At 52.0% G+C, this 24,420-nt stretch overlaps 1 protein-coding gene across 2 annotated transcripts in view; it reads left to right on the top strand.

The window, feature by feature from the left end:
• Nucleotides 1–24,420, top strand: part of PIGK (phosphatidylinositol glycan anchor biosynthesis class K) — a 90,573-nt gene that overhangs the window by 4,674 nt on the left and 61,479 nt on the right. For both annotated transcript variants that reach the window (XM_072127994.1, XM_072127993.1), the window contains exons 3-4: nucleotides 4,119–4,210; nucleotides 21,636–21,771. In XM_072127994.1, coding sequence (XP_071984095.1) covers nucleotides 4,119–4,210; nucleotides 21,636–21,771 — 228 coding nt within the window. The remainder of the gene's footprint in view (nucleotides 1–4,118; nucleotides 4,211–21,635; nucleotides 21,772–24,420) is intronic.

Genomic DNA, 24,420 nt, shown 5'->3' with positions numbered 1-24,420 from the left:
AATCTGCATGAGGGCTCTGAATGAATACTGTAGCAGTCACTCAGAATAGGAGGGCTATGGGGCACAACAGAGAGCATATAGCACAGCAGTGTGAGGCCACGCCCCCAGTGCACTTGCCCTTTGTGCCTGAGCCTTGTATAAGAGCTGATCGCCAGCCAGACTTTAGTATAGAGAGAGGTATGGGAAGCCAAACTCATCCAATGATATTCATTTTATAAACTGAATGTTACAGTATTTGGGGAGATGGATTGTTACTACTGATAGGAATTGTATCACCTACGTTTAGAGACATTTCTCTGTTCTTTTTGAACCCAAATATTTGGCATAAATTGGGCCATTTTATAGGTGCCCCAAATATTATTTTTCTACAGACAGTTTCCAGCTTTTTCAGGTCCTGTGCTAGATGCGGGGAATGTGGTTGGGGTCGGGATTACAGCCCGTACCCCCTCCCCCCGTGATCTGACACGTCTCCTGTGTCTGTATACATTACATTACTGTCCTTACTGGGAAATATCCAGCACTTATATCCCAGGTCAGATCCTCCAGACATAAAGCCACTTGTTCTCATGTGTATTGGGGAGGCCCGTACCCCCTCCCCCCGTGATCTGACACGTCTCCTGTGTCTGTATACATTACATTACTGTCCTTACTGGGAAATATCCAGCACTTATATCCCAGGTCAGATCCTCCAGACATAAAGCCACTTGTTCTCATGTGTATTGGGGGTGCCCGTACCCCCTCCCCCCGTGATCTGACACGTCTCCTGTGTCTGTATACATTACATTACTGTCCTTACTGGGAAATATCCAGCACTTATATCCCAGGTCAGATCCTCCAGACATATAACCACTTGTTTTCTTGTGTATTGGGGGTGCCTGTACCCCCTCCCCCCGTGATCTGACACGTCTCCTGTGTCTGTATACATTACATTACTGTCCTTACTGGGAAATATCCAGCACTTATATCCCAGGTCAGATCCTCCAGACATATAACCACTTGTTTTCTTGTGTATTGGGGAGGCCTGTACCCCCTCCCCCCGTGACCTGACACTTCTCCTGTGTCTGTATACATTACATTACTGTCCTTACTGGGAAATATCCAGCACTTATATCCCAGGTCAGATCCTCCAGACATAAAGCCACTTGTTTTCTTGTGTATTGGGGGTTCCTGTACCCCCTCCCCCCGTGATCTGACACGTCTCCTGTGTCTGTATACATTACATTACTGTCCTTACTGGGAAATATCCAGCACTTATATCCCAGGTCAGATCCTCCAGACATAAAGCCACTTGTTTTCTTGTGTATTGGGGGTTCCTGTACCCCCTCCCCCCGTGACCTGACACGTCTCCTGTGTCTGTATACATTACATTACTGTCCTTACTGGGAAATATCCAGCACTTATATCCCAGGTCAGATCCTCCAGACATATAACCACTTGTTCTCATGTGTATTGGGGAGGCCTGTACCCCCTCCCCCCGTGATCTGACACGTCTCCTGTGTCTGTATACATTACATTACTGTCCATACTGGGAAATATCCAGCACTTATATCCCAGGTCAGATCCTCCAGACATAAAGCCACTTGTTCTCTTGTGTATTGGGGGTGCCTGTACCCCCTCCCCCTGTGATCTGACACTTCTCCTGTGTCTGTATACATTACATTACTGTCCTTCCTGGAAATATCCAGCACTTATATCCCAGGTCAGATCCTCCAGACATAAAGCCACTTGTTCTCTTGTGTATTGGGGGTTCCTGTACCCCCTCCCCCTGTGATCTGACACGTCTCCTGTGTCTGTATACATTACATTACTGTCCTTACTGGGAAATATCCAGCACTTATATCCCAGGTCAGATCCTCCAGACATAAAGCCACTTGTTCTCATGTGTATTGGGGAGGCCTGTACCCCCTCCCCCTGTGATCTGACACTTCTCCTGTGTCTGTATACATTACATTACTGTCCTTACTGGGAAATATCCAGCACTTATATCCCAGGTCAGATCCTCCAGACATATAACCACTTGTTCTCATGTGTATTGGGGAGGCCTGTACCCCCTCCCCCCGTGACCTGACACGTCTCCTGTGTCTGTATACATTACATTACTGTCCTTACTGGGAAATATCCAGCACTTATATCCCAGGTCAGATCCTCCAGACATAAAGCCACTTGTTCTCATGTGTATTGGGGAGGCCTGTACCCCCTCCCCCCGTGATCTGACACTTCTCCTGTGTCTGTATACATTACATTACTGTCCTTACTGGGAAATATCCAGCACTTATATCCCAGGTCAGATCCTCCAGACATAAAGCCACTTGTTCTCATGTGTATTGGGGGTGCCTGTACCCCCTCCCCCCGTGACCTGACACGTCTCCTGTGTCTGTATACATTACATTACTGTCCTTACTGGGAAATATCCAGCACTTATATCCCAGGTCAGATCCTCCAGACATATAACCACTTGTTTTCTTGTGTATTGGGGAGGCCTGTACCCCCTCCCCCCGTGACCTGACACTTCTCCTGTGTCTGTATACATTACATTACTGTCCTTACTGGGAAATATCCAGCACTTATATCCCAGGTCAGATCCTCCAGACATAAAGCCACTTGTTCTCTTGTGTATTGGGGAGGCCCGTACCCCCTCCCCCTGTGATCTGACACGTCTCCTGTGTCTGTATACATTACATTACTGTCCTTACTGGGAAATATCCAGCACTTATATCCCAGGTCAGATCCTCCAGACATAAAGCCACTTGTTTTCCTGTGTATTGGGGGTGCCCGTACCCCCTCCCCCTGTGATCTGACACGTCTCCTGTGTCTGTATACATTACATTACTGTCCATACTGGGAAATATCCAGCACTTATATCCCAGGTCAGATCCTCCAGACATAAAGCCACTTGTTCTCATGTGTATTGGGGAGGCCTGTACCCCCTCCCCCTGTGATCTGACACGTCTCCTGTGTCTGTATACATTACATTACTGTCCTTACTGGGAAATATCCAGCACTTATATCCCAGGTCAGATCCTCCAGACATAAAGCCACTTGTTCTCATGTGTATTGGGGAGGCCTGTACCCCCTCCCCCCGTGATCTGACACTTCTCCTGTGTCTGTATACATTACATTACTGTCCTTACTGGGAAATATCCAGCACTTATATCCCAGGTCAGATCCTCCAGACATAAAGCCACTTGTTTTCTTGTGTATTGGGGGTGCCCGTACCCCCTCCCCCCGTGATCTGACACTTCTCCTGTGTCTGTATACATTACATTACTGTCCTTACTGGGAAATATCCAGCACTTATATCCCAGGTCAGATCCTCCAGACATATAACCACTTGTTTTCTTGTGTATTGGGGGTGCCTGTACCCCCTCCCCCCGTGATCTGACACGTCTCCTGTGTCTGTATACATTACATTACTGTCCTTCCTGGGAAATATCCAGCACTTATATCCCAGGTCAGATCCTCCAGACATATAACCACTTGTTTTCTTGTGTATTGGGGGTGCCTGTACCCCCTCCCCCTGTGATCTGACACGTCTCCTGTGTCTGTATACATTACATTACTGTCCTTACTGGGAAATATCCAGCACTTATATCCCAGGTCAGATCCTCCAGACATAAAGCCACTTGTTTTCTTGCAATAAACGTGATATTTGTTAGATATTTCTTCAGGACGTGAGTCTGTCAGGTTATTAGTATCTTGAGATTGGTGAATTGATGTTACAATGTCGCAGTCCGGTTACCTGGGGAGCGAGCGGAGCCTATAAATAGCCTGTGTATAGCGTCCATCCCTTATAGGTGTCAGGGGCTCCGGCTCTTATTCTCTGCCTCTGATTTCATACATTTTATTACCTGGCTCAGATTTGTGAGGACACGGGGCGCGGTCTATGCTTTAATTTTGGGATAAACTAAAAGCCTCATTATTTGGGTGAGTGGTTTTTTGTAAGATCCATTGTATTATACAGATCTGCGGAGTTTGAACCATAATTGGTTCTAATCATCAAGATGAGTCAATTATTTTACATGTAAAGATTCCTGTAATGACCTTCTTTCTATTTTTGGGTAATTGATTGTGCCTGAACATTCACTGACCAGCTACTCCTTGTTGTTGTTCTTTTTAAGGTCTGTACCTCTCGATTTTGGTTCAATTACCGGCATGTGGCAAATACCCTTTCTGTTTATCGAAGTGTTAAACGCCTCGGGATTCCTGACAGGTGAGCAATGACTTTCCCTATGTCGCCATCTACGTGCTCAGCTTATAGCAGTAATCTAATATATAAAGATGTGTAATATATGTATGTATGTATGTATGTGGGTATGTCCACTAAAGGAATCTGCAGTGTCACTTTTACAATCACCAAATTTTGCACAGCCGCTCCCTGTGACTCGGGAAACGTCATTGACTCTTCTTGAGCTGAAATTTTCACCCCACGCTTTTCAAAATCCACTTAATACCCACCATGTACAGGAGCCATTGTCTGCTGCTGTGGCAGTCAGAAGCTGAGCCGTGATTGGTTGCTGTTCTGCCACAGGTCAGAGAGTGAGGGAGGAGCGGGGAGAGTGAGGGACGAGGATGGGGAGCGGGGAGGGTGAGGGACGAGGATGGGGGGCGGGGAGGGTGAGGGACGAGGATGGGGAGCGGGGAGGGTGAGGGACGAGGATGGGGAGCGGGGAGGGTGAGGGACGAGGATGGGGAGCGGGGAGGCTGAGGGACGAGGATGGGGAGCGGGGAGGCTGAGGGACGAGGATGGGGAGCGGGGAGGCTGAGGGACGAGGATGGGGCGCGGGGAGGCTGAGGGACGAGGATGGGGCGCGGGGAGGCTGAGGGACGAGGATGGGGCGCGGGGAGGCTGAGGGACGAGGATGGGGCGCGGGGAGGCTGAGGGACGAGGATGGGGCGCGGGGAGGCTGAGGGACGAGGATGGGGCGCGGGGAGGCTGAGGGACGAGGATGGGGCGCGGGGAGGCTGAGGGACGAGGATGGGGCGCGGGGAGGCTGAGGGACGAGGATGGGGCGCGGGGAGGCTGAGGGACGAGGATGGGGCGCGGGGAGGCTGAGGGACGAGGATGGGGCGCGGGGAGGCTGAGGGACGAGGATGGGGCGCGGGGAGGCTGAGGGACGAGGATGGGGCGCGGGGAGGCTGAGGGACGAGGATGGGGCGCGGGGAGGCTGAGGGACGAGGATGGGGCGCGGGGAGGCTGAGGGACGAGGATGGGGCGCGGGGAGGCTGAGGGACGAGGATGGGGCGCGGGGAGGCTGAGGGACGAGGATGGGGCGCGGGGAGGCTGAGGGACGAGGATGGGGCGCGGGGAGGCTGAGGGACGAGGATGGGGCGCGGGGAGGCTGAGGGACGAGGATGGGGCGCGGGGAGGCTGAGGGACGAGGATGGGGCGCGGGGAGGCTGAGGGACGAGGATGGGGCGCGGGGAGGCTGAGGGACGAGGATGGGGCGCGGGGAGGCTGAGGGACGAGGATGGGGCGCGGGGAGGCTGAGGGACGAGGATGGGGCGCGGGGAGGCTGAGGGACGAGGATGGGGCGCGGGGAGGCTGAGGGACGAGGATGGGGCGCGGGGAGGCTGAGGGACGAGGATGGGGCGCGGGGAGGCTGAGGGACGAGGATGGGGCGCGGGGAGGCTGAGGGACGAGGATGGGGCGCGGGGAGGCTGAGGGACGAGGTCTTTCAGCTGTTAAATTAATAAAACCACCCAAAAACTGCAACGTGTGACTGCAGCCACAGGGGGTACAATATTGCTTCCTTTTTTTAAAAAGTATTTATTTTTGCAAATTTTTGGAAATTTTTTTTTTTTAACAATTACAATGAACAAAACCAAAGAACAAGATTGTCTGTTACATACTTTCTTCCCCACAATACAGAATATTTGAATAGCATCCGTGGTAACGAACAGGATCTTATTGCGTTCCAATATTAACTAAGGGGTATATCGCGATAAGTGACAGCAGATATTGTAACCAGACATCTTGATACAACACAAATAACTATTGACACATAGACAATCAGTCACACACACACACACACACCAGCACGCTCAGTCTCCGTCATCATGGAGAGGAGTATATATCACATGTGATTATAGGGCAGTATGGGGAGTCACACACACACACACACACACACACCAGCACGCTCAGTCTCCGTCATCATGGAGAGGAGTATATATCACATGTGATTATAGGGCAGTATGGGGAGTCGCGCACCATCTGGACCAGATGCGGTCAAACTTCTGGGGACACTTCCTGTTGGTATACAGGGACCGGTAGTGGGGAATGACACTGTTAATAAGTAATATCCATCTTTTTAATGGAGGGGGCTCCTGGTCCTTCCAGGTCATCACCACCACTTTTCGGGCGTAGTATAGGACAAACCTAAAGAAAATTTTGTCATAGTGGCCATTGACAACTTCATTTATGATGCCGAGGAGACACACAGAGGGAGACAGTAATCGTGGGAAATCAAAGTGTACATTTAGGAACTCCAGCACTTCGGACCAGAAGACCTGAACCCTAGGGCAGGACCAGACACAGTGCAGGAAGGATCCGACTTCAGCCTGACAGCGAAAGCAAAGATCATTAGGCATTGCTCCCATGCGGAATAGTCTAGCAGGGGTGAAGTATACTCTATGGAGGAATTTAGATTGGATCAGGAAGTCCCTCGCACTCACTACAGATGTGAAGTAGGACAGTTCGACCTCCCTCCAGTCATCATCTGACAGGTCAGGGATATCCTGTCTCCAGCGTTCACAGGCTCTATCAAACGGTCTGGACTTTTGCTCTTGTAGGAGAGCATAGCACTGAGTGAGTGGCTTAGGGAGGTCCGGGGTACTCATCAGAGTCTCTAGTTTGGAGAATTTCACTGTCAGGCTGAAGGAGCCGAATTGGGCTTTGAATGCGTGTCGCAGTTGCGTATAATGGAAGCTAGCCGTATTGGGTACAGTATGTCTCTCCCTTATCTCGTTAAAGCTGAGTAATTCTGCTTCCGGGGATAAGAGCTGGCCTACAAATTTCACCCCCGCCGCCCCCCACATTGTCCAGCCCGGGAGGGAGAGGAAGTGAGAGAGCCACGGATTGAGCCACAATGGAGTCCTAGGCGAGAGAGGGGGAGAGCTGCTCGGTTCTACCAGGGATTGTGCCCTACGCCAGCACACCGCTACCGTACGTAGGGGAAGTGGGGTATCAGATGGGGACTTATACCTGTACAGCAGGTTTGTAAGGGCCTCGTAGGAACCCACCAGGGCACCAGCCAGTGCAGTAGCTGCATTACCCATGTCTATATCTATCCACCACTGGGCATATACTAGCTGGGAAGCCAGGTAATAAAGATACAGATCCGGGGCAGCTAGTCCACCCCTAGACTTGGGTGCCTGAAGCAGCGCTAGACTGAATCGCGGGGCACTACTCTGCCAGTAGAAGGACCTGAGAATGCCGTCCAAGCGTTTAAACAGACTCTTAGGGAGCAGTATAGGGCAGGCATGGAAAAGGTATAGAAATTTGGGGAGGAAGATCATTTTGAATATATTAATACGCCCGTATAGGGACAAGGGGAGAGTGGACCAGGCTTTTAGGCGCGATTCCGTTGCAGCTATCAGGGGTGTGATGTTTAACTCCGTATATGCCTGGACCTTGCGTGACACCTGGACTCCCAGATATTTAAAGGTGGACACCACCTGGACTGGGACGGGGAGGGAGTGTACCCCTATATCTGATAAGGGAAAGAGGGCCGATTTGTCCCAGTTAACCCGGAGACCTGAGAACCCCCCATAGCGTTCTATCAAGGACAGAAGGGATTCCAGAGAGGGGCCCACATCCCCAAGATATACAAGTGTATCATCAGCATAGAGAGATACCTTCTCAATAATAGTACCTCTAGTTATGCCCTTAATGCCCTCAGAGTGGCGGATCGCCACAGCAAGGGGCTCAATGGCAAGTGCGAAGAGGAGGGGAGATAGTGGGCAACCCTGTCTAGTGCCCCTGGCCATAGGGAGAGTAGGTGAGATATTAAGATTGGTCCTTACCCTAGCCCTAGGGTCGTTATACAATAACCTAACCAGTGCTGTGAAGCGAGGGCCAATACCCAGCCTGGGCAGGAGGGTCCACAAATAGGGCCACTCCACAGAATCAAACGCCTTGCAATTATCTAAGGATAATATAAACCCAGGGTCTGGAGACCGCTCTGCCTCTGCAATGTTCAGGTGTAGTCTTTGAATATTTATGTCAGTACCCCTCCCAGGCATAAAGCCTGTCTGGTCCGGGTGAACCAAGGATAATATTACTTTATTAAGCCTTGTTGCCAGAATTTTTGCTAGTATTTTAACATCTGAGTTTAGGAGGGAAATTGGACGGTATGAGTCGGGAAGAAGCGGGTCCTTACCAGGCTTGGGAATAACTACAATAAGGGCCTCTCGCATAGAATCAGGGAGGGAACCGCTGTCGAGCGCATCGGAGTACAGGCTAAGGAGATGGGGGACCAGAGTCTCACAGTTATCCCTATACCACTCACCTCCCAGCCCATCAAGTCCAGGTGTCTTACCGGGGGGCAACGATTGGATGGCCAGTTCCACCTCCTCCACCGAGAGCGGAGCATCAAGCTCCGATGACTGTGCCGGTGTGAGCCTCCAAAGTGGAAGACTGTCAAGGAATCTGGAAATCTCGACGGAAGAGGCGGACAATCTGGAGCTGTAAAGAGAAGAGTAGAATTCGTGGAAAACCATGTTTATGGCCCGGGGTTCTGTGTTCAAGGCTCCGCTACTGTCAAGGATAGAGGGAACGGAAGCACACGGACGTTCAGCCCGCGAGAGATATGCAAGCAGCTTCCCATTTTTATCTCCGAATTCAAAGATGGACGCTTCCCTGGCTTGCAGGCGCTTGCTGGTGCGCTCCTTCACTACAGCTAGATGGTTCCTCTGCGCCTGAGCCCAAGTCCTCTTACTCCCCGGAGTAGGTTTAGTTAGGTAATCCTTTTCTGCGGTCACCAGTGCAGCCGTCAGCCTCTCCTCCTGCGCATTTAATGACTTCCTATGGCCAGCTACACCTGACATGAATGCTCCCCGCACTGAGGACTTGTACGAGTCCCAGACTAGAAGAGGATCAGGATGGGTTGAGTGTACATCTCAGAACTCGCTGTGCGCTGCCCTAACAGTGCTCTGGACCGCAGGAGACAGGAGCCAAGCCGGGTGCAGGCGCCATAAGCGGGAGTCACTGGGGGGGCCTATAAGGAGACTGATGAGCAAGGCGGAGTGGTCTGATGCACTGCGCGGGCAATAGGATACTTGATCAACGTGCTGCATCATATCAGGGGAGACAAAGGCCAGATCAATCCGAGAGAAGCTCTTATGAACAGAGGAATAGAATGAATATTCCCTCTCTTGAGGATGTTTACTACGCCAAACATCGGCGAGGTCTAGAGAAGTGAGCCACTCATTCAGACGGACCGAGCCTGTGTCTAGGCCGCTTGTGCGATCCAGGGAGGGATTAGGGACTGCATTGAAGTCACCAATGCAGAGGATCGGACTAGGAGGCATAGAAGCAAGTTTACTGGAGATTAGGTGCAATACAGCTGGGTCAAAGGGAGGCGGGACATAGACCGACACTATAGTGAAAGTAAAGCCCCACAAGGCACAATGTATGACTACGTACCGGCCAAAGTGATCCGGTGCTACCTGTATGACCTCTATGGGAAGCGCTTTGGATATGAGTATGGATACTCCCCTGGCGTAGACAGAGTAGGAGGAATGGTAACCTCTAGCCACCCAGGCCCGCTTCAGAGAGGGGACCTTCTGACCCGTAAGGTGTGTCTCTTGGATACATGCAATATGGGGGGCCTGACGCTTAATGACGTCTAACATCAGAGCCCTCTTGAATTTGGAGTTGAGTCCCCTCACATTCCAACTCATTACCTTAAGTGAAGACATATTAGCGGAAGGGAAAGGGGTGTGGGGAAGGAGACGTGAGCAACCAAGCATTCATCCTTTCATACCACAGAGACATAGACAGACAGACAACAGTGAGCATAACAAATATAACCAGAACTGTACTAACAATCCCAAGAATATAAACCCCCTGTCTAACACCCTAACAGCAGTAGTGCAGACCTATACCCAATAACAGTCAAAGAATAGAACAGTGGTCCCTAACTCAAGACAAACTTACACCATTTGTCCCGGGACCCCTAACCCTCAGAGTATATATAAACAGGAGGTATTTAGGCAGCCATGTTTAAAGAGAGCAAAGGAGGGGATAAGGGAAGAGTAATATGTAGAGGGGAGCGGTAAGAGGATAGGGGAGGGGGGGGAGTAGGTACAAAGAAGGGGAAGGGGAGGGGAAAGAGAAATAAGTGCCATATGTGGCGCACAGGCCAAATTGACCAAAAGAGATAGCACATCAGTTATGGGGCACCATATACGAGGCGTGCGCCCCAATGTAAAGCAATATTAGAAAATTAGAGCAATGATTTAGGACCCCTAAGCATCAATACAGGACTAAGTCCAGCAATGTCATAGCTCATCAGATAAAAGGATATATGAGTCCAGTCACTCAGGAGGTGCGGGCCTTGCAGCGGGAGCCCGTGGAGCTGCATCAGCCCAGTGAAGTGCTTCGGTTGGGCAGGTGAAGAATTGAGTCTTCTGTCCGTCCACAATTCGGAGCTTGGAAGGGTACATCATGGAGTATTTATACCCCTTGTCACGGAGACGGGCACGGACCTCAGTGAATTGTGCGCGTTGTTTCCTGACGGATGCAGAGAAATCAGGGTAGAAGGACACTCTGCTGTTGGCATAGAGAATTTCTCCCTTGGTACGGACAGCCCTGAGGATAGAATCCCTGTCCCTAAAGTGCAGCAGCCGGGCCAGGAAGGGTCTTGGATTGCCCCCTGGGGGGCCAGGGCGGGATGGCACACGATGGGCCCTTTCCACTGTGAAGAACGGGGAGAAGGTATCTGCAGGAAGCAAATTTTTGAGCCAATTTTCAAAAAAGGATACAGGGTCAGACCCTTCTACTTTTTCAGGGAGGCCAACCACTCTGACGTTGTTCCGTCGCAAGCGGTTTTCGAGGTCGTCCGCTCTGTCGATGGATGCAGACATTTGGCGCTGAAGCTCTCTGATCTGTGTCGGCATAGGCCTCTGGACATCTTCCACCTCAGATATTCTGCGCTCAGTTTCGGTGATTCGCTCTTTAGCTTTATGGACATCGTGTCTTAAAAGAACAAAGTCCTGTCGCAGCTCATCCACCTTGGTAACCAGTTTGGATTGGCATCCGTTAATGGCCGCCAGCACCTCTGCAAATTTGCGGTCCAGCTCAGTGGCCGCGTCAGACGGATCAGCGCCCTCTTCATAGCTTACAAGCTGTGGCGGGCTCTGGGAGCCTTCAAAGAGGGAGGGAGAGGAGTTTGGGGACCCCTGAGGAGAGCAGGGCTGTGTGCGGGAGAATCTCCCCAACTTTTTGGCAGCGTTCGACTGAATCTGTGCAAGAACGGCTTGGGATGTGGAGCATTCCTGCGCATCCAGGGGTTCCAGGGACTGGAATGGAGGATCTTCATGGACGGATTCATCATCCGATGGAGGTGCAGACACCCCGGACGATGCTTTGAGCAATTTAGCCGTCTTCCTCCGGTTACCCATGGCGTCTGGGCAGAGGGGGCCAGTGATAAACAATCGAGGAGCCTAGCGTCCAGTAATTAGCAGAAATAGAGTCAGGGCCCACGTGGGAAATTGCAGCGGCACTGCAAGGGTTAATATAAAACAGAACCCGGGCAGGGGGTCACTGGGAGTATGGAGGACTCAGTGCTGGGCTGCACAGCTTGGGGTCCCCAGGTGAGAGGTGGGCAGCAGCAGGGGAATTACTTCCCTACCTTACTCCTGGCTGCAGTCCGGCAAGGGAGAGGTTAACCCTGCGCGCCTAGGCCTCAGGCAGCGCAGGGGAGTCCAGTATAATGGCGCCTCCGGCAAGCTGCAGGGCTGGCTGGAGCGCTGCCGCGATCCTACCAGTGGGTCGGCGGCTCCGTATGTCCAGAGGCGGGGGGGGGGTTTCCCTCACCTCTCCGGTGTGCAGCCGTGATGTCGGGCGGCTATGGTCCCGCCGCCGCGCTGGGCACGTGGGAGGCTGCAGGAGCTGGAGTGCGGGGGGACCGCACGGAGCCGGAGACCTCCGCGATACCGGCACCGGAGTGTGGGGGCAGGTACCCGCGGCACCGGGGAGCAGGCTGGAGGGGGTACAGGTGGAGGATGGCTGCCTAGGAAGGGTGATAGGGTGCCGGGTCCCGGGAGCTCCGCGGCGCACGTCCTCCTAGTTCGGCATCAGGCCACGCCCCATTACAATATTGCTTCCTAATTAAACTAACTGTAAGGCGATCTGTCCAATCACATTACAGCCCTCTCCCCTTCATATATGATTATATAAAAAACTGACACAGTGTAACGTGGGAAATACTTTTTTTTGTCTACAGCTGCTCAGTGACTTTTTTAACACAATTTCTGGACGTTTATGACTTTTCTTGTGCCTTTGTTACTCCTGGGACAGGAGTCTTAGGCCGGTGGCACACGTGGCGTTTTTAACCCATTTTTGGGCCATTTTGAAGCAGTCCGTTAAAAACCGCAAAAAGGGGTTGAGCATTCATAGGGTATCAGATGGCCAGCACCAATTAGCGGTGTACTGGCCCTTTACATTTCAGATGGCGACGCGCGCATCCCCGCCTCCTGGAGCGCGGTTAGGTAAGTGAGCCTGCCGACGTCACCCTTCGGCCTCCCACTCTTCTTGGTCTGAAGAAACCTCTGCAGAAGGACAGGGTCAAGGATGTTGTCCTCGGGCTCCCACAATCTCTCCTCTGGCCCGAACCCCTTCCAGTCAACGAGAAAGTACCGGCTTCCTCTAATCAACTTAATGTCCAGGACCTCTTTGACTTCATAGACATTGGTGGAATCAGCCACAGGAGCAGGAGGAGCTATTTGCCCGGAGAAACGATTCAAGATGCGGTTTAGGAGGGAGACATGGAAGGAGTTGGGATGCGCATGGTGGGAGGTAGACGAAGGTTGTATGCCACGGGGTTGATGCGCCTTAGTACCTCCAACCGAGCTTGTAGCCGGGGATCTTCAGACGGTCATACCCAGAATACAGCCAAACTTTATCTCCAGGAGAGAAAACTGGCGAAGGCCTACGTTTCCTGTCGGCCTGTGTTTTAGTGCGGGCAGATGCCCGAGGTAGAGAATGACGAGTTTGCTCCCAGATGTACTTAGGATCTTGTAACAGTTCTTCTACAGCAGGAACATCCGAAGGAACGGCAAGAGGAAGGGGTTGGGCGTGGAAGTTGTCTATAGACAATGAAAAGCAGCACCGGCTGATTCAGAGTCTAAAGAATTATAAGAAAATTCCACCCAAGGTAAGAGGGAGGACCAATCGGCCTGTCGAGCAGAGACAAAGTCCTGTAGATAGCAGCCTGGAGTCTGGTTGACTCTCTTTACTTGCCCGTTAGTCTCATGATGGTATGTGGTGGAGGAGTCCACACCTTGACCTGAAGTTGATTGCAGAGGGAACACTAGAATCTGTAAACAACCTGGACCCCACGGTCCGAGACAATGTGCAGTGGGAGTCCATGTAGCCAGAAGATATGGAGGAAGAACAGACTGGCCAGACGAGGAGCTGACGGCAGACCTGGCAGCGGAACAAAATGAGACGTCTTGGAGAATCGGTCAGTTACCAAGATGTCCTCTTCCAAAGAGCAGGTCAGACATAAGGAAGCTGCCGCAGATCCACAGGAGATTGAGACGCTGGGCCGTCTGGAGGTATATGAGGTTCTTGTGATCCGTGTAGATACAGACCGGATAAGGAGCTCCTTCCAGCAGGTGATTCCACTCTTCCAAAGCAAGTTCTATGGCCAGAAGCTCCTGATCACCTATGGAGTAGTTCCTCTCCGCAGCAGAAAAAGTCTTTGAGAAGAAACCACAGGTGATTGTTCGGCCATTGGGCCCTTTCTGGGTGAGGACGGCTCCAGCTCCTACAGAGGAAGCGTTAACCTCAAGCTGGAGCGATTTCTCTGTACCAGGCCACGTGAGAACAGGAGCTGAGGCAAAGGCAGACTTCAATTTAGAAAATGCTTCTTCAGCCACCGGAGGCAAGAGCTTAGGGTCAGCATTTTTCTGTGTTAACACCACAATAGGCGACACGACGGAGGAGAAATGTGTTATGAACTGCCAGTAGTTAGCGAAGCCCAGGAATCTCTGTATAGCTCGTAGTCCAACTGGGCGAGGCTACTGGAGATCCGCAGACAACTTGGAGGGATCCTTCTGTAGACCCTTGTTTGAAATGATTATACCCGAGGAACGGAAGACTATTCTGGTGGAACTTCTCGAGTTATAGGCTATTGGCCCTTAGACGCCTGAGAACTTGTCGTAGGTGGGCCTGATGGGATTCCAGGTCAGTAGAGAGCACCAGGATATCGTCCCACGTAGACCAGGATACAGGTATATAATAACAAGTCTCTGAAAATGTTGTTGACAAATTATTGAAAGACGGCAGGCGCATTGCAGAGTACAAAGGGCATGACCAGATACTCGAAGTGCCCGTGGTGGTCTTCCATTCATCCCCTTCACTGGTGCTGATTAGATTATATGCCCCCCGAAGGTCCAATTTAGTGAAGACCTTAGCTCCACGGAGGCGGTCAAAGAGTTCCGTGATCACGGGTAGTGGGTAGCGGTTCTTCACGGTAACATTATTAAGCCCACAATAGTCTATGCAGGGGCAGACAGAACCATCTTTCTTGGCCACAAAAAAATAATCCAGCATGGGCAGGAGACGAAGACTTGCAGATGAACCCTTTCTGCAAATTCTCTTTGATATAGACTGACATAGCCGTGGTCTCGGGTACAGACAATGGGTATACCCGACCTTGTGGCGTAGATGTGCCCGGCAGCAGCTCTATAGGGCAGTCAGGAGGACGTGTGGTGGCAGAGTCTCTGCATGCTTCTCCGAGAAGACATCTGCAAAGTCTGTATAAGCAGCAGGAAGACCCACCAGAGGCTTGGAGGATACCGAAGCGGTCATGGTGGACACCAGGCGAAGAACTGAGAGACCGTGAGACTGACACTCTGGACCCCAGCGAAGAATCTCCCCAGTCTGCCAGTTGAGCACTGGAATGTGTTGCTGTAACCACGGGCGAACCAACAGAATGGCAGACATAGATCGGGGAAGCACATAACACGTTAGTCTCTCCTTGAGCATAGCCCCTTGTGCATAGCTCCGTGCAGTAATATACTGGATCACTAAGGACTTGTCCATTGACGGAGGAGATAGACAGCGGCTTTTCTAGGTGGGCCACAGGAAGGCGATGCTTGGAGACCAAGGTAGCATCTATGAAATTTCCCAAGGAGCCAGAATCCAAGAAGGCTGTGGCTTGAAACTCAGCTGAGTAAAACAGGGAAGTTCAGTCGTGAGCTTTGCTCTCGCCTAGAGACGCTCCTCACAAGAACCCTAGGTGCGTGCGTTTCCTGGACACTTGAGGACAGAGTGGACAAGAAGCGAGAAGCTGTACTGGACTGGCACAATAGAGGCAAAGGTTCTCCCGTCTTCGTCGAGTGGACGAGCTTTATCCACCTACATGGGTTCCTTAGCAGCAGTCCTGGAGGGCGGCAGAGGTGGACTTTGGAAGACAGGAACCAGGCGGGGCAGGCGGCGGATCTTGGGTTGCACTTGTTCAAGATGCTGCTTCTCAAAGCGCTCAGCCGGATGTCGACCTGAGTGGCCGGAGAGATGAGATCACTCAGAGTAGACTGAAGATCATCTGCAGACAGTACGTCTTTAATTTGTCCCGAAAGCCTCTTTTTAAAGGTTGCGACCAAGACGGCTTTGTTCCAGGGTACGGAACTGAACCGCATAGTCACCGACAGATGAGTCCCCTTAATGCAAGTTCAGCAGGGCGGTCTCAGCAGAAGACGCCTGGGCTGGTTCCTCAAAGAGATCGTAACTCAGCGAAGAAGGAGGTGATATTAGCTGTGACCGGGTCTTTCCTGCCCCAGAGGGGAGCAGCCTATGCCAGGGCCTTCACAGAGAGGAGGATGATGATGATGAAAGCCACTTTAGACCGTTCTGTGACGGACTGCGTAGGCATGAGTTCAATGTGCAGGGAGCACTGAGTGATAAAGCCTCTACACAACTTGGGATCCCCATCATATTTGGACGGCATGGAGAGTCTCCGCTTGGGTTCTGCGGAAGGCAGACAAACCAGAGTAGCAGAAGAAGCCGCAGGAACTTGACTCTGGTGCTGAGTAGCCATTACTTGCTGCAGCATGGCGGCGACTTGTCCGAGTTGCTGACCATGCACTGCAATCTGCCGGGACTGCTGAGCCACTACGGTGGTAAGATCAGCCAGAACAGGTAGCGGCACCTTGGCGGGATCAATAGCCGGATCTTATTCACTCCACAGGCGCAACTTTGTCCGTGGTGGCGGCTATGTCGTAGTGCAGAATCGTAAGGCAAACTGGTGGTCAGGGACAGGCAGGAGGTCAAGACAGGCAGCACAGGATCAGAGTCGGGGACAAAGTGGATATAGCCCCCTAATACAAGAACTGGTTATGGCTGTTGTATCCCCCTGGATGTCACGGGTGGGCAGTGGGTGCTCTCCTGCTTGTGCCGTATGCTATGTGCTAGGCTATGGGTGACTATCTATTGGTGACTATGTTTGGTTGCCTGGCCCTGCACAGCAATGCCGGTGATTTCAGGCGAGAGAACAATGGGTAAGTGGCGTCGTGTCACCTTGAGAGCTGTGTTTGTGCCTTTAGATGCACGTTATGAGCCATGAAGAGATAAATGGTTGTAAGAGAAGATAAATAATCCATCGGGGCCTCGCTGAAGTCACGGACGCAACAGGAACATCCTTTTTATTCTTTGTGTTGCTGCAGAATAGTTTTAGGAACAGAAAGTACAGTCCGTCCCTCCAGTCTCCTATATCCACAGATAAAAGAATCTGCTTCTCCTCCTCCCCCCGGGAAGACGCATGAAAGGTGACTGAGATGTCACAGCGTCCCCCGGAGGACACGTATTACATGTGCACATTGCTGAGTCTTATCATGTATCTGATCAAACACCGGAGCTGGGATCGGGGGCCTCTCCGCCGTATACCAGATCATTAGCGAGTCCGGAGTGCGGCAGCGGCTGATCACTGGATTGCTGACTCAGCGCTTTGCTTGAGGTATTTTTGGAAAGAGTTTCTGGAGAAACCGAACTGAGGTGAATACAGGGCTGGGTCCTGGGTTCTGTCCTCTGACTGCAGATGGAGGGGGCACATTGTGGAGGCTTTGGGAGATGTTATATATTCGCTTTGTTATATGTCATTTTGGCAGCTAATTTTTTTTCTGGATCCTTCAGGCCTCATCGAGAGCCCAGAATCTTTCCACCGATTAGAACAGACCCGAATCCCAACCAGGGAACCTGTCAGCTGGTTTTACCCCACTACACCCCCAGCGCCCCCAGGTAGTGGATGAAGTGTCCTTTATAGAATTCCCTCTTCCAAAGATCTACAAATGAGCAGAAAAGAGCCGCTTGTGCCTTGGAAGTGTGTACCGCAGAGCGCAGCGGCTCACGGGGTGCACGGTCTTTAATCAATAATTCATTTAGTCTGTCTGCACATCTCTGTAGGCAAGGTGGAGCGTGAGATGGTAAGTGAGAAGGGGCGCACGATCGGACCAGGATATTCTGCCAATGTTCGCCGAACTGAGAAGACGAAGAGCGATTGTGTTTCCAAAAAAATGAATCCATGCGCTGTGACAGCCGCGCGGATGAGAAAAGAGAGAGCAGGAACCGTCGCCTGACCCTCCATGGGTCATATAAAGAGCGAAATCTCCCTTGTCACACGCTCTGGGGTATTAGAGACTGGGTTGGTAGACCAGGACAGCCGATCCGATTAAAATCGCCCCCTAGGACCAAAGCGGATGGCGGCAGTGACTGCAATATTCATGGCATGCGTCTTAGAAGGGAATTTGAGTTGTATTAGGAGCAGAGACAAAGTATATCATTTCTGCCACTGGACTTCCAGAACAGGTGGGGGGGGGGGGTCGGTACTTTGATCATGTGACTCTTAGAATGGGTCAGATGGAAGTGAATGGCGTGCGGATAAAGCACATACACCTCTGCCCTGGGCTGGGGGACCCATCAGTGCTATCCCATCTATTCAACAGTTCTAAGGCCCAAGTTTGATCACTTCATTCATTTAGGGGTCCCACCTGTCACATCATCACGAATCAGATCCATCCCCTTTAATGTCTTGCAGTCCGGATGTGTCCTGTATATGACTGTGTGCAGTAATAGTAAAGATATTAATGATCTTGTATCTGGCATCAGTCATCTCTCTCATGACCCTCATGTATCAGTCCTCCCCGTCCTCTGTTTGTCCGTCCCTTTAACACGGGCCGTTGGCTCTGAGCTGTTTTGCAAACCCAAACCATTATGTTTTAATTGCATTATAATGAGGATGGCCGGTCTCCCGGCAACAGAGTGATGTGCGATGTTATCTCGCCCCGCGTGTTATACAGGTAAGTAGCCTCAGCGCCATTGTCTCCGGCCCGTTCTGCACTCGCTGCTTCTCATTATAACAAAACAATCAAAACCAAAATGGCAACAATGAAGCCGTGGCCCCGGAGGAAACCCATCAGAAGGATCTATGATTGCTGACTGTTCTCTAGGTCAGGATTACAGGGTGTCCTGACCACTAACAAGGACATTGAGGGGTTAATGCGCTCTCCCTACGGATCACATGGCGATTGCACCCGAATAATCTGCTGCTTCTGATGTTTTCTTATTGTCATCTTATGCAGAATTGACATTTTCTGTTGCAGATCTGCAGCAGATTTCCTTGAAGGGTAACCTGACCTCTGTGGTGTAGACTCCTTGCATCACATTACTCATGGATTAGTGCAAAGATTTGCTTGTGGGTTACGGCAGCCACCCTGCTGGGATCCTACATAGACAGACATATAGTCTAGCGGGTTAAAGTATGGAAGTTATTGCCTATTCACATGAAAGGGAGGAGCCAGCTGATCGATGAGGGTCCGACTGCTAGGACCCCCACCATTCACTAGAACAGGACCACCAGCATTCCTGGGAACGGGTGGGCGGAGCAGCAGGACCAGCATGCACCATTCCTGTACCATAGAATGGAGCGGCAGGATACATGGCTCCACCCACCAGATCACCATTCTCCATTGCTGGAGGGGCAGTGTCCTACAGCAAGTCTGTGGAGTACAAGGCGCGAGACTTAAAGGGGCTTCCCAAGCTCATAGGATATCTCCTATCTAACTGATGGGACCCTATCAATAAAGACCCCCAGAAATCCAAAGAAAAACAAAGAACAAACGGTTGGAGCAGCGGGTCACGTGTGCGTCCTACTATTGAGCGGAGCGGTAGGGCACAGGCTCGCACCCTCGCCTCTATCTCATGATTGTGGGACCGTCTGATCAGTTTGTTATTCCCTATACGCTGGTAGATGATCACTTATATACTTGGGGCTCATAAGAATGTGTTTTTGATAATGCAGAGAATCTTCATTATTATATATGCATATAAGCATTTCGGTGCACTGTGGGTGTGGCCTCCAAGTCCAGTGCACTCAGTCTTGTCTATAGTCACAGGGGAGCAGGGCACTTTCAGTTGAGGATGGTTAGGAAGTAATAAGGGGTGAAACTTGGCCAAAAAAGGGAGCACCAGACCCGGTGACCACGCCCTGTAAAGCAAAATGGTAATTTTCATATCAATAAAAATGCAATTCTGTCCATGCCCCAAACACATACATGGAGGGCACACAATTGGGGCATCTTTCTAGTGTATGCAGAATTGGTGCATTGACATCCAATGGTCTCACCCACAGCCCAGTGATCCATTGTCTTCCTCCTCCATCGGAAGATTCGGCACAATCTTCTTAAATAGGAAAACTCCTTTAAAGGGAATATGGAATCAGTTTTGACTATAATAAACCGCAGACAGTACTAGGTATAGGCCCAGGTATTCAGTCATGCATATTGTGTGTGTAGTAAGTAGCAGCAGGACTTTGTTTTAAGTCCAGGCTTGCAGCTCTACAAGTGCTCTGGGTAAGTCTTTTGAGCCTGAAGAGCTTTCTGCTCTTTAACATGAACCATTCCACAGCCCCTCCCCTCTGCTCTGATTGACTGTTATAAGTACCCAACCAATCCAGATACAGTTCCTCCTCCTAGCAAAGGGCTGATTACACAGCTCTCCAGGGACAATACCCAACACAGGCTGCAGCTTTGTATGGATAAAACTGCTGATAGATTCCCTTTATTTGCATACCCTATGGAGCAGCGATGCAATACTCCTCTTTACCTCTCTAATCTCTTCTCCATTCACAGCCAGAGCTGCAGGTTTCTGGTATTGTGGCTTCATGACCTCTCATTAATCCTCTTGCCCTTCTATACTGATCATGTCCGTCTGTCTGTGCAGTAAGTGCCCTATAAGGACCCGGTCCCCCCCCCCCCCCCCCTGGGCGCTGAAGGATCGGACTAATCTTCCCTGTGATAATGATTGAGCAGATTGGAAGAGAATTAAGGTTCCCCCTTTGATGTGAATGCGGGAGGTGATGAAGCCCCAGTCAGCGGCTGCAGATCCTCCTATAATAAAGCCTCTTTGCTGATTATATTAGTCGTCTTTCTCCCCGGCGGATGGGGGGGGGGGGTTGTATTTTGTGTTCTGTCCTTTGTTAGATGGAAAGATCCGGAGTCTTGTTTCCCTTTATTCTACGTCCTTCTGTCTCGTTGCTTCTTATAAGCTGCAGGTATTTCCAGACGCTATAATATCCGATGGACGAGTAACTGTCCTGTCTGCTGTGACATCGCGTGTAGTTATGTCACATTGTTAGGACTTGCCAAGACTTTATCATCCTTTTGGGCCTGACCTCTGCGGACCCCCTTGACCCTGAGAATTGACGAGACCCAATGCTGATTTATCTATATGGAGGGGGTTCTCCTAAATCCTGATGTACAGGATGAAGTTCCCTATTCAGACACCGGAAATTGCTTGCCCCAGTAAAGATCTTTGAGAAGCCCCCAGTCCTCTGTCCCCCAGGCTACATCTTACAAGCCTTCCCCTTCTCCCTCATCGCTGTGTGAAAGGTCCAGGAAGGGCAGTAGTGAAAGCCCTTCCATTACAGAGCATTGTTCTCAGTAATCTCCCATCCTGATAAACCAGAGACACTGCCTCCTAGATCCAGACACGGTGACTGTGGTAATCGTCTTATATTTCTTATCAATGGCCTCTTTCCTCAAATCTACTGTGAAAATTATGCTAATGAGCCAGAAGCGCTCTGGGGTTGTTACTAGAGCCCCTCTAGTATGTGTCATGACATCAGACAGAGGGATGGATGAATAACTGAGAGAGCAGGAGGGACATGAGAAAGTGTAAGAGCCTGTGAAGCTGTGCACAGAGGTGCTCTGGTAACACCCCGAGTAGCCCTTCAGACTCATTAGCATGGTTTTAATAGTTGATTTTCAAAGGCAAGAGGCCATGGATAACAAGTATAAGAAGATACCACAGTGCCGGGGTCTTGAGGTTTATCAGGCCTGTATATATCTATCTGCTCTTCCAGTCTCTGTGATGTGCCGGTTCTTGTGTGTGACGCACTTTCCTGTCTCTCCCGCAGTCACATCATCCTGATGCTTGCAGACGACATGGCGTGTAACCCCAGGAATCCAAAGCCGGCCACCGTGTTCAGCCACAAGAACATGGAGCTCAACGTGTACGGAGATAACGTGGAGGTGGACTACCGGGGCTACGAGGTAAAGCTCAGACTACCGGGGGGGACAAGGTAAAGCTCAGACTACCGGGGGGGACAAGGTAAAGCTCAGACTACCGGGGGGGACGAGGTAAAGCTCAGACTACCGGGGCTACGAGGTAAAGCTCAGACTACCGGGGGGGACAAGGTAAAGCTCAGACTACCGGGAGGGGACGAGGTAAAGCTCAGACTACCGGGAGGGGACGAGGTTAAGCTCAGACTACCGGGAGGGGACGAGGTTAAGCTCAGACTACCGGGAGGGGACGAGGTTAAGCTCAGACTACCGGGAGGGGACGAGGTTAAGCTCAGACTACCGGGAGGGGACGAGGTTAAGCTCAGACTACTGGGGGGGACGAGGTTAAGCTCAGACTACTGGGGGGGATGAGGTAAAGCTCAGACTACCGGGGGTACGAGGTAAAGCTCAGACTACCGGGAGGGGACGAGGTTAAGCTCAGACTACCGGGAGGGGACGAGGTAAAGCTCAGGGTACCGGGGGGGACGAGGTAAAGCTCAGACTACCGGGGGTACGAGGTAAAGCTCAGGGTACCGGGGGTACGAGGTAAAGCTCAGGGTACCGGGGGGGACGAGGTTAAGCTCAGACTACCGGGAGGGGACGAGGTTAAGCTCAGACTACCGGGAGGGGACGAGGTAAAGCTCAGACTACCGGGGGGTACGAGGTAAAGCTCAGACTACCGGGAGGGGACGAGGTAAAGCTCAGGGTACCGGGGGGGACGAGGTAAAGCTCAGACTACCGGGGGTACGAGGTAAAGCTCAGGGTACCGGGGGGTACGAGGTAAAGCTCAGGGTACCGGGGGGGACGAGGTTAAGCTCAGACTACCGGGAGGGGACGAGGTTAAGCTCAGACTACCGGGAGGGGACGAGGTAAAGCTCAGACTACCGGGGGGTACGAGGTAAAGCTCAGACTACCGGGGGGTACGAGGTAAAGCTCAGACTACCGGGGGGTACGAGGTAAAGCTCAGGGTACCGGGGGTACGAGGTAAAGCTCAGGGTACCGGGGGGTACGAGGTAAAGCTCAGACTACCGGGGGGTACGAGGTAAAGCTCAGACTACCGGGGGGTACGAGGTAAAGCTCAGACTACCGGGAGGGGACGAGGTAAAGCTCAGACTACCGGGAGGGGACGAGGTAAAGCTCAGACTACCGGGAGGGGACGAGGTTAAGCTCAGACTACCGGGGGGGACAAGGTAAAGCTCAGACTACCGGGGGGGACGAGGTAAAGCTCAGACTACCGGGGCTACGAGGTAAAGCTCAGACTACCGGGGGGGACAAGGTAAAGCTCAGACTACCGGGAGGGGACGAGGTAAAGCTCAGACTACCGGGAGGGGACGAGGTAAAGCTCAGACTACCGGGAGGGGACGAGGTAAAGCTCAGACTACCGGGGGGGACAAGGTAAAGCTCAGACTACCGGGGGGGACAAGGTAAAGCTCAGACTACCGGGGGGGACGAGGTAAAGCTCAGACTACCGGGGCTACGAGGTAAAGCTCAGACTACCGGGGGGGACAAGGTAAAGCTCAGACTACCGGGAGGGGACGAGGTAAAGCTCAGACTACCGGGAGGGGACGAGGTTAAGCTCAGACTACCGGGAGGGGACGAGGTTAAGCTCAGACTACCGGGAGGGGACGAGGTTAAGCTCAGACTACCGGGAGGGGACGAGGTTAAGCTCAGACTACCGGGAGGGGACGAGGTTAAGCTCAGACTACCGGGAGGGGACGAGGTTAAGCTCAGACTACTGGGGGGGACGAGGTTAAGCTCAGACTACTGGGGGGGATGAGGTAAAGCTCAGACTACCGGGGGTACGAGGTAAAGCTCAGACTACCGGGAGGGGACGAGGTTAAGCTCAGACTACCGGGAGGGGACGAGGTAAAGCTCAGGGTACCGGGGGGGACGAGGTAAAGCTCAGACTACCGGGGGTACGAGGTAAAGCTCAGGGTACCGGGGGTACGAGGTAAAGCTCAGGGTACCGGGGGGGACGAGGTTAAGCTCAGACTACCGGGAGGGGACGAGGTTAAGCTCAGACTACCGGGAGGGGACGAGGTAAAGCTCAGACTACCGGGGGGTACGAGGTAAAGCTCAGACTACCGGGAGGGGACGAGGTAAAGCTCAGGGTACCGGGGGGGACGAGGTAAAGCTCAGACTACCGGGGGTACGAGGTAAAGCTCAGGGTACCGGGGGGTACGAGGTAAAGCTCAGGGTACCGGGGGGGACGAGGTTAAGCTCAGACTACCGGGAGGGGACGAGGTTAAGCTCAGACTACCGGGAGGGGACGAGGTAAAGCTCAGACTACCGGGGAGTACGAGGTAAAGCTCAGACTACCGGGGGGTACGAGGTAAAGCTCAGACTACCGGGGGGTACGAGGTAAAGCTCAGGGTACCGGGGGTACGAGGTAAAGCTCAGGGTACCGGGGGGTACGAGGTAAAGCTCAGACTACCGGGGGGTACGAGGTAAAGCTCAGACTACCGGGGGGTACGAGGTAAAGCTCAGACTACCGGGAGGGGACGAGGTAAAGCTCAGACTACCGGGAGGGGACGAGGTAAAGCTCAGACTACCGGGAGGGGACGAGGTTAAGCTCAGACTACCGGGAGGGGACGAGGTTAAGCTCAGATTACTCTGCTACAGACATTGGATGGTTGGGGT

The sequence above is a fragment of the Engystomops pustulosus genome, chromosome 10, assembly GCF_040894005.1.
Source record: "Engystomops pustulosus chromosome 10, aEngPut4.maternal, whole genome shotgun sequence".
Taxonomy (NCBI): domain Eukaryota; kingdom Metazoa; phylum Chordata; class Amphibia; order Anura; family Leptodactylidae; genus Engystomops; species Engystomops pustulosus.
Note: the sequence above shows the minus strand (reverse complement) of the source record. Positions and strands in the feature narration are given on the sequence as shown.